At 43.9% G+C, this 10,291-nt stretch overlaps 1 protein-coding gene across 1 annotated transcript; it reads left to right on the top strand.

The window, feature by feature from the left end:
- Nucleotides 1-3,254: 3,254 nt before the first annotated feature.
- On the top strand, nt 3,255-4,124 carry FAM181A (family with sequence similarity 181 member A). The gene has a single exon (XM_054400740.1). It carries the CDS (start codon nt 3,255-3,257, stop codon nt 4,122-4,124), a length of 870 nt encoding a protein of 289 aa, XP_054256715.1.
- Nucleotides 4,125-10,291: the final 6,167 nt, after the last annotated feature.

Consider the following 10,291-nt stretch of genomic DNA (forward strand, 5'->3'; position numbering starts at 1 on the left):
CTTCAAAGTGCATTGGATCCTAGGAGAAGAGTGCCCTATTGTTAATTGTTCCTTTCACATGTACATTGGGATGAACATGGTGAGAGCAGTGAGGAACAAAAGGGCTCCGGTGGCCTCTTAGAGAAAACCCTGTGCAGCTCAACCTGAGTCTGACCTTGAAGGGGTGGGTTGCACTGGTTTTTAAATTCTGCTCACCACTTCATTCTCCTCTGACTCCCCACCGTTACCCAGCTGCAGGGAAATGGGATGCTGGAGCAGAGAGCACAGTGAGGCATAGGGAGCCCCTCACTTCTGCCATGTGGTACCCAAGGAGCCATGTCCTGGGCAAGTATCCTTCTAGGAGGGGACAATCACAGCTGGAATCTGGAGCTCGGAGAGGGCTTCTGTAGTGGGTGTGTTGGATAGATGCCAGGTTTCCCTTATTCCCTGGTAAACAGACAAGCCATATCCACCCTCCTCAATCTAACTGATCCACTAGCTCCCAGTCTCAGAGCACAGCACAGGGGTCTTGAGCTCCTGTGATTGGATACAGGGTCTCACAATACACAGCATGAGTTTCCCAGGCCTCTGAGGACACAGTTCATTAACATCTTGAGACAATCTTTTGCTCCCAGGCACCTGTCCCTTGTCTTTCTATCACTCCTTTTCACCCCCTTGGGCAATGAACTGACTCTGCTGGGGTATTGCACTGTGCAATATGGTGTCCAGGTTGGGTTCAAAAGCTCAAGGACAGGAGGCAGTTTGTTCCCACAGAGATGTGATCCCTTGGTGGGCATCTCATTCAATGAGCTAGACAAAACTTTTCCCTATAGCTTCAGCTGCACAGAAGGATCTGTGGCAGGACAGAGAAGCTAGGCTGTGGGTAGCATATCTCAAAAGAGATGGACAAGCAGATCACTGGAAATTGACATCTTACCCACCCCCCCAAAAGGAGAAGATTGCACAGAGATTCTGAGGCTGACATGAGGCAGATGATAGAGGATGCAGTCAGGACTAGCTGCCTCAGTTCTCATAGGCAAATGAAGAGCTTCTGAAACAAAACTAGCCGGGCAGAGGCATGTCTGCAGTGGCAAATCAGCCACTGTGTTACAGCCTACCATGGTGTCAAAGGCTCTGCAGTACATTCTGCTGCAGGGTGTCCTATGCCTGGTGTCTCCCTACACCTGTAACACATGAGCCTGAGATCCAGCATATATGGCTCAGGCCAGACTGTTAGAAACTGTATGAACAGGCATGACAGCACTGAATGCAGCAGTGCAAGGACACTGAAGAGCCTGTGGCCTCTGCCCAGAGTTCAATATAATGTATCAGTCTAGATCTTCTCCTCTGAGGAAAATCAGAATACTAGAAATATGACAAAATACCTGTAAAATGTGGCTATTTTCAAGTGCTCAGGCCTTTGATGCTTCACATCAGTTAGGTAGATTTTACTTGCAAAATGTCTTGGACTTCAGTCCTTCTTTTCCCAGGGCATGCATGTGCTTGGTCCAGAACTGGCACAATGTCTCTGAAGGTGGTTGCATGTGTTCTGTCCCACTCACCACTCTTCCCATCCCCTGGGTGCTGCAGGCTGGAGAGGGGGAGGCAGCAGACCCTAGGCTGGCACACAGGACAGCACCAACTCTGTGTCATCAATGTGTCCAGTGCACACCAAGGGCATCCCTTCTGCTCTCCTTTCCCTCCAGCTCTCAGTTTTACCATGCTATTAAGTTATTGCCACCCCTTAGGGACAAGTCTGTGAGAAGGCGGAGGGCTAGCGTAACTCTGGATCAGTAAAGGAAGCAGCTCAATTAGCATTTCACACGCCTTTTCTTCCCTCTCTTCTTACCTTCCCTGCAGTGGGCATGCTTTCCCCTTAAAGGATTGTCCTGTTTCTGCTCCTTGCCAGCGTTGGCAGGGTGACAGTAGTCGAGTGTGCAAACTTGTGCTATTGTTTCCAGGCCAGGGGGAGTCATGGAGACCCACTAATATGACACAGGAAAATGTTTGCTGATGGCAATTCTATGGGCTTTGTCTAACTCTTTCTCCATCATGACGACTCGATTTAAGTCTCTAACTGTTTGACTACAGATGCAAGAGTACTATCCAACTCCATCCTTTTGTCCGGGTAGTTTGAATGGGTAATTCAGCTTTTGTGTAACTCAATTGAGGGGGCAAACATAAAGACAAGATTCTTGAGCGCTCAAGCTCCCTTTCCATGGATATCTGCACATCTCTTTAGAGATTTGTTCCTTTCCTACCTTTTTCTGACATCATCCTCCCGTTTAAAAAAAAAAAAAAAAGGCTCTGATGGGGAACAGTTAAAAGTAGGCTAGCCTAGTTCCCTGTATTACATTGTCCTGTGCCAATGAAGCATGGTTAGTGTCAGCCCCTAGAAGTGAGTGCAGAGAAAAGGTTGTCCAAATTTTACTAACTCATCCTCAGAATTTTCACTTTGGATTGTGTCGTTTTTTAAAAGAAGGGCCTTGATAAGGGTGAAGAGGATAGTGAGAATGGTAGAAATTGTGGAGAAATGATTGTATTTATTAGCTGTCTTTCTGTGGCTGTCCCCATGGTGATAATTTGTGATGGCAAAGAATGTGAGGAGGGGAGGCTGATGCCTGATTGGGATGCTTTGTATTTGGCAAAGTGGCTTCTGATTGGCCTGGGAGAGCCCCGAACTCGCTGGAGTCGATATTCATTCAGCTTACTCAAGTGCTTGCTAAACTGCGTCCAAACACTGGCGGGCTCTGGCTGCCTCCGCTGAGGCTGGCGGTGTGTAACCTGCTTAACAAGATTAGCGGGGAAGGGGCTCTTCTCCGCAGCGACGCCGCAGCCGCCAGCACCGGTGAGAAAAGCCATCCTGCGCTGGGTGAGTATCAGCGCTTGCTTACAGGGGGGGCGGGAGCGGCCGCCCCGGCTTCTTTCCACCTAGGCACTAACAAGATTAGGCACCAGGCTAGCCGACATTCGCCAGCCAGTCCATGTGCTGGTGCCTGTGGGGCAGCAGTGTAGGGCAGTGAGCTGTAGGCAGCGGTGTAGGGCAGTTGCACCGGGAGTTTGCCAGCACAGAGGCAAGCGGATGGAAAACTTGTTTGTGTGGTTGAGAACCGCCCTGACATGTCGTGTCCTCTCTACCCTCCATTTGCTTGGTGCTATATGAACTGAGGTTTCTCGCTCTTTAGTCTGTCTATTGTTTCGCAGGTTTGCCGAGGTTTATCCAAAGGTGGATTATAAACTTTTAATGGGAAGCTCTGCACAGCACATCCAGTGAGATGGCATCAGACAGCGAGGTAAAAACGCTACTGAACTTTGTCAACCTGGCCTCCAGTGATATCAAAGCGGCTCTGGATAAATCAGCTCCTTGTCGCCGGTCTGTTGACCACAGAAAATACTTGCAAAAGCAGCTCAAGCGGTTTTCTCAGAAATACTCTCGGATTCCGCGGTGCCATCCCAGCAAACCCCCTGAGTGTGGCTGGCGCCGGGGGGTAGAGGACCGGGGCCGTGGGTCCCAGCCTGAGACACCTGACTTCAGTTCCCATGGTGGGGCTGCTACTGAGAAGATGCTGCAGACAGCTGAGACAGAGGAAAGCCTCACTGGGGAACGTGTTTTGCAGGAGCAAAACCCAGAGGCCAACAGGCCAGACCAGGTGCCCATGAGGAAGCGACAGCTCCCTGCCTCCTTCTGGGAAGAGCCAAGGCCAGCCCAGAGCCTGCCAACTAGGGCCTTTCCCTCTGGCCCTGAGAGGCCCCCAGCCCCCAGAGACCCTCCTTCCTATGAGGGGAAGAAAAGCAAACAGAGCCCAGATGCTGCTGGCCCAGAGTGCTCCCCTGAGCCTGCCCCACATGCTGGGGAGAAGGACCCTGCTGGGGTCCTCTCAGGCCAGGTGGGTGCATGGACCTGCTGCCCCTTCCCCTGCCCTGGGCCAGGGATGTATCAGCCCCCAGGTGCACTTCCCCCCTCACCCTTCCAAGGGCTGGGTCTATGGAGGAAGAGTGCAGCCACGCTGCCCGTGGAGATGCCGCACTTCTGTAAGGAGGCTGATGGCATGGGGCAGAAACTCTACCGACCTGTGGTTTTGAAACCCATCCCCACTAAGCCCACTGTTGCCCCACCAATCTTCAATGTTTTCAGCTATCTTTAGCTAAGGGGCTGTTGGAGGCACGCTGGACACAACAGCTCCTGAGAGTAGATCGAAACGCCTGGTCAGGCACCAGGAATGAGCTGCTGCAGCATGGAGTGTCAGGGGGAAGGAGGCCAGCAATCTCACCCTCTTCCTCGTGGACAACTGGAGTGAATTAGTAACTGCTGTGAAGCAACTCGAGCTCCACTCTCCTCTCAGTACATGGTGTAAACTGGGAATAAGTCTTATGAAGCCAGTGGCATGGAGCATGAGGCAAACCAAGGCTCTGTCATTGATGGGCATTGTCTGAGCCATGGTGAGTGGGGCTGTGAGCCATTCATAGCTGCACTTGTAACACCTAGGAGACCTCCTCCATGTGGGAACATCTTTCCGGAGTTGCCCTGCAGCAGTGGCAGCAAAATGAAATGAATTAAACCCATTCAAAGAGTTTTTGTACTTTAAAGTAATTCCAGAGAAGTTAAGATATTCAGGTCACTTCCTTTTCTGTGCAAGAGACTGGAAGGACATTATTTAATGTAGAAACTGCATTTGTGGTTGGATTTAAGTTCTTTTTGTATGTAAATACTGAGACAATTAAGAGAAAAAAATAAGGGAAAAAGGAGATAATTTTATTTTGGTGATTCTGCAGATGCACTCTGTTTATTTTTGCCCCACTGGGTAGACACAGGTTTGATTTGCAACTGGTGGGAATGGTGTAAATCAGAAGTAAATTCCTCTAGGGCTGGGAAATTACCTAGTGTTAAGTTGGTGCAGATGGAAGCAGAATGAATTTCCACATCAAGAATTGTTTTGTATCAGCAGAACAAAGGAAAAATTGCATTAGTCCAGTACAAAACCATAAAATTTGGTAGAAGAAAAAAGTAGCGTGCTGATTCCTGGCTCACAGACTTCATTTTGCCTGATTTTAAGATGTTAACACAAGACCTGGTTGTTCCCAATTATTTTTAACAAATTGATGTTAGAAAAGTTAATAGGGGATTTTTAAAAAAGTTATATTTCTCGTAATCCCATAAAGAAAGTGGTTCTAAAGCAGATAACATGGAACCTGAAAGGTTTAATATTGCAGGCCTATGTCTCTATTCAGTTATACTTGAATAAACTAAACCTGCTTCACTGAAGATAATGGAGACTTCTAGGATTCAATAAAAAGGGACCTTGATTGGCTTGGTCTCTAGCTAGTGCAGCTATGACTTTGGGTATCTCCATAAGGGGAAAGCCAGGAAACACTTCTTTTGAGTGTATTGCAACCATGAAAAAATATTTCAAGCAATAGTAGGTTATCATTTTGGATCTCCTGATAGGACTTGGTGCTATATAACCAGGTTGCAACTTTCAGTAGGATATGAACTACTCTCGGGCTAAAAAGTAGTTCATTCTTTCCCCAAACCTCACAGTACAACTGGTTGTAATGTGTTAGTCTAGCAGACCAAAAGTAGAAATGGAGATGGCTTTTATTGCTTTCCCTCTGATACCAGCACTTAATGTTGTATCAAGCCAGTATAGATTACTCTGATATGAGAGTGAGCAGGAAGTGGCTTTGGTAGCACATACCTACAATAACATGCAGGATGCAATGTGAAAAAGAGATGAGCTAAGGCTTCAAGATATCAGAATAGCTCTTGATCCAGAAGTGAAAATATGAATATACTTCGATGTATTTCCCTTTTTGTCTGTAGAAAAAAGAAAAGAAAAAAATCCACAAGGAAACTCTTAACAGAAACCAGAGGCAGTAACCCCATTTAAGAAAATGGGAGGAGAACTCTGGCTTTTCCTTTGCAGAGCTGTCGGCAAGGAATTTTTGAGATGGGAACAGGGATGCTTTGTCACATCAATATCTCTGTGACACTGTTGTAATCCAGATGAAGCTAAATGCTGAACTCTGTCTCAGTCTCTGTTATCAGTGCAAAGCAGCCTTCTTAGCACTGACCTGGATTTTTTCTGAGTGACCAGAACAGGTCATGGAATGAACCATAGGTATTGCAGTGACTGCTGTGGACAAGAGTTCCCGCATGAGGCCAGAAAAGACATTTGTTAGTGCTGGGTATCGCAGCAGAATATGTATTTCTATCAAAATTAAAATACTTGGCAAAGTGGATAGCCTCTGTAGGAATTTTATTTCTGAAGAAATCCAGAGAAAGAAGAGAGTTAAAATTAAGTTTCTACCTTTTGGATATTAAATTCTTTATTTTTCTTTGTTTAAACTGTTTCTTATTTAAATATATGTTGCTGTATGTTTTCCATGTTGTACAATAGCATTTTTTTTAAAGTTATGATGAAGGACTGAACCAGATCATTCCAAATTACCTCTGACACACAGGTATTTATGCACCTACCCTCAGATTTAAGCTCATGTAACTTCAAAAAAAATCCTTAAAATCTTTTGTGACATGGAACTACCCTCCCCAGGCCAGGGCAGGCGGTGGCCTGTGCTGTAGCTCTGAACTGGAGCAGCCGTGAAGTAAAACACAAATGAACAGAAGACAATTGTTAAGTATATTCAGAATCACTGAATGGGGATGTGTGAGACTTTCCAAAAGGTTTTGAAAGAATAGCAACTCTGTCTCCTCTCTAGCAATACTTACTCTTCTCTCATCCCTGAGATTAACATAAAAATTATTAATTGTTCAAGATTTCATTAGTTCAGACTTTTCCTGGATGTCTATGTGCTTGGTTGTTCAATGTTGCTATTCAGGACATCTGATAGCCCATCAGAATCTACTTGTTTATTCATACTTTGTTTGAAAGATGGAAACATGACATTTGAGAGCTGCTGTTTTCTGGAACAATGAGATTTTAAACTATTAAAACCACAATAGTGTTTATAAATAATGGGGAGGGAGAGGTAAATGAAAAAGCTTTCATACAAACAAAATAAAAAATAAAAAAGTGCACAAGGACATGAAGTGAATTGCACATGTTGCAGTAAAAAAAAAAAAAAAAAAGTAAAAAAAATGTACGGTAACCTGGTCATGAAATATTCCTAGAACATTTCACATAAAGTCATCATTTCTGAAGGAGTCTATCTAGCACACTTATTAAAAACAAGCCACTTCTTCACCTTGCACTAGAACTACTGATCTGCTTACAAAGCCTGGTTTGTTTGGGTTTGGGGTATTTGTCTTTTCACAGTAATTCTAGATAAATGCATTAAATGCACATTGAATTTATGCAGATTCAGTATTGCACACAAATTATTGTATCCATGAGCAGAGAGGTAGTGGGCTCCACTTTAGTGCAAATAAATGTAAACTCTGTGAAATTTGCTGTAAAGATCAGGGAGAATGGACTTTAATAACAGTGTAATTACCAGATTCCTCCTCTAACAGACTCCCCTCCTCAATTTTTGGGCACAGTGTGCCCTTACAGCAGTTACATGATGTTCCCATCAGACCAGTGCTCTCCAGTTCAGTGACTCTCCCCCTCAGGATAGATGGCTGAGAGCAAGCAGGACATGGGTCTCCCAAGAGAAATGAAGGTCTCTTGGTTGAAAGAAGAAATGGACTTTCCTTATTTGCTTCACTCAGACCTGGTTTTTAACTTCTCCAATGAAGTAAAATGAAATTGCAACTTAGGAGACTTTTGTGTATGTGACAATGTTGGCTCATGGGAAATTCCCAGTTTGGGATAGTTTATGAAATCTCACCCCTGTGGAGATACATGCAGTTGGTGATTGTGAATCCTTTTAACAGCCAGTAGTCTCCACAGCTGTCACTGCACACCAAACGTGTAAATGGTCTCCACCAAGCTATGCTTTTATCTACCATCCTCTGTGACTGCTCTGTTACACTCATTTAATTTCAAGAAAATGTCTTCTAATTTATATCAACATGAATAAGACCCAGACCTTCACTGCTCAGTCCCATAAAGTGTGAGATGCACAAACTCCATGGGTGGTTTTCTATCTGTCAAACTATTGCTTGTCAACACAGGGTCCTTATTAGTAAAATTGTCTAAAGATTTCCTGCTCCACATCCCTTTCCCTCCACCCAGTGTTTTCCAACCTGAAGCAATTCTCTGTTCATGCTGTAAGAGACAAGGGGATATATTCTAAACTGGTAGTAATGGGTGTTACTGGATGAAATTTTATCAGTGGAGGAATCTTGCTGGCTTTTCAAAGGTTTGCAAGAAGATCATTGTGCAGTGTGAACTGAAACTTGGTTTTTCAACTTCTTTTGCATTTGGAAAAGGCACAGCTACAGTGCAAACAGAGTGCCCGTAGCTGTAACCAATTTTTCTTCTGATCATATCCTAAGTGTTGAAGGTATCTCACAAAAAAACATCATAAAAACTGACCTTGTGTGCCCAGACAGACTTGTATGTGTGCAACACACTTTAGTCCTGCATTGGGATATAAAACTCCACACAAATAAAACTTGGTGCAATACATTTTCCCTACTTGTATTTCCATCTGATTCCATGGATGGTATCCAGGCCAACAAACAAACCCAAATCTATCAGGTCTCTGGTGGGGAATCCAAACAAACCATAGTACACAGCTCCTTTGTCACCTAAGGTAAGAATGAGTGCACTTCTAGCACAAGATCTGCAAAGATGTAGCTCCAAATTTAGGCTCTTCCATCCATACTTTACACCTACTCAGGAATGAGGCATTCATGAAATCAGTTCAGCAAGTCACACCTATCAACTGAGCTGTGGTCACTGTCAGTAACAGTTCATGGGCTCCTTGGCCTCCCCAGCTGTGAGGGAATGTGACTTGTGAAAAACTTCAATAAAAGAATTTCACGGACAATTATAGAGGTTCAGCTGATAGATGGTAACTTGTTAAGCTGCATAAATCAGTTGTGGATCTGAGCTGCAAATAGGTGACCTAATTTTCAAAAAAGATGAGATAACTTTCATCAGTGTCTAAGGAAGCTAATAGATATTTCAGACTTCCAGAGTCAGGAAATTCAGGGCTAAATCCCATGACTTTCATTCTGCCTCAGTAATATCTTACACCACATGTAGTCCCATTGGATTAAGCAGAACTACACCTGGCACAAGCAACTTGGCATTGTTTAGACACCTGAATAAAGATTTAGAAGCCTAATTCTGGGTATTTGTTTTCATAAATCTTGAAGTCCGACTTTCATAATTTTGAAATAGTCAATTTTCTTCCAGCAATGGTATTGTTATAACCACAGAAGTCTGAGGAGATAGGAGAAGCTGGATTTTGTAGGGACAAGATCTGCTAGGGTAGGAACAGATAAAGTTTGTTTAGCAGTGTTACCTCTCCCTACACGTTTTGCTTCTCTCCTTCACTTTCTGTTCCTGCTGTTCTAGAGTTTTGTTCTGTTCCTGCTTTTCTAGGGCTTTGTTCCATTCTGACGCTAGCTATGGGACAGAGTAAAGCTATTGTTTATAGTGCAGCTACTTCTAATTTACACTGAAAAAAAAAAAAAGAGTTCAGAGTTGCTTTCAAATTCCCAGTCTAAGAAGTTCTCTTAAGCAGAATTTCACCTACTTCTTATTGCAATATAATTCAAAAAGAACTGTATTCACTACATGCAAATACAATTCGTACATCCTTCTTTAATAAACTCTTCATTGACTTTTAAAGGAATTATAATTTCTGGATTTTAGTCTATAAAAAAGTTCTGAGATCTGAATGTTTAGAAATCAAGTACTCAATAAGAAAGATCCCAAAAATGAAAGTAAAAGTGTAAGCAAGAATGGTGTCAAAGTGTTGGACAATTAGCAACCAGCACACTTCACAGAAATCCAAACACCACTATAGAAACTAAAATAAAAATCTCAGTCTGTGAAGGAAATGTGATTATTTTCCTAAATATATTGACTCTTGTCAATTTCTGAATTGTGATCACAGCAAGGATGCTAAACTCCACCACACCCCAGGATACCTTTGAACTCCTCACTGATACTTGCTTCGGCACTACGCATTTTCAGTGCTGGCTTTCATTTCTTCTTTGCAGAGCAAGCTCTGAGGTGAACTATATATGTTTTCTCTTGGAAAACTTAAGAACAGACCAATGTTTAGCTCTCTTTCTCCTCCATTTTCTTCTCACTCATGCTTTAGGAGCATATTTCTCTTAGATTAGTTACTGGAGGGCAGTTGACCAAGCCAGCAGCAACTCCTCCCCACTGTGCACGATGTGCACCCTTGCCATGCTGATGACACCGAGTGCCATGCTGGGAAGCCGCTGCGT

This window comes from Indicator indicator, chromosome 4 (genome assembly GCF_027791375.1).
Source record: "Indicator indicator isolate 239-I01 chromosome 4, UM_Iind_1.1, whole genome shotgun sequence".
In the NCBI taxonomy this organism is placed as follows: Eukaryota; Metazoa; Chordata; class Aves; order Piciformes; family Indicatoridae; genus Indicator; species Indicator indicator.

Coding starts and splice junctions, on each gene's coding strand:
- FAM181A (XM_054400740.1), top strand. CDS start 3,255: ATGGCATCAGACAGCGAGGTAAAAACGCTACTGAACTTTGTCAACCTG.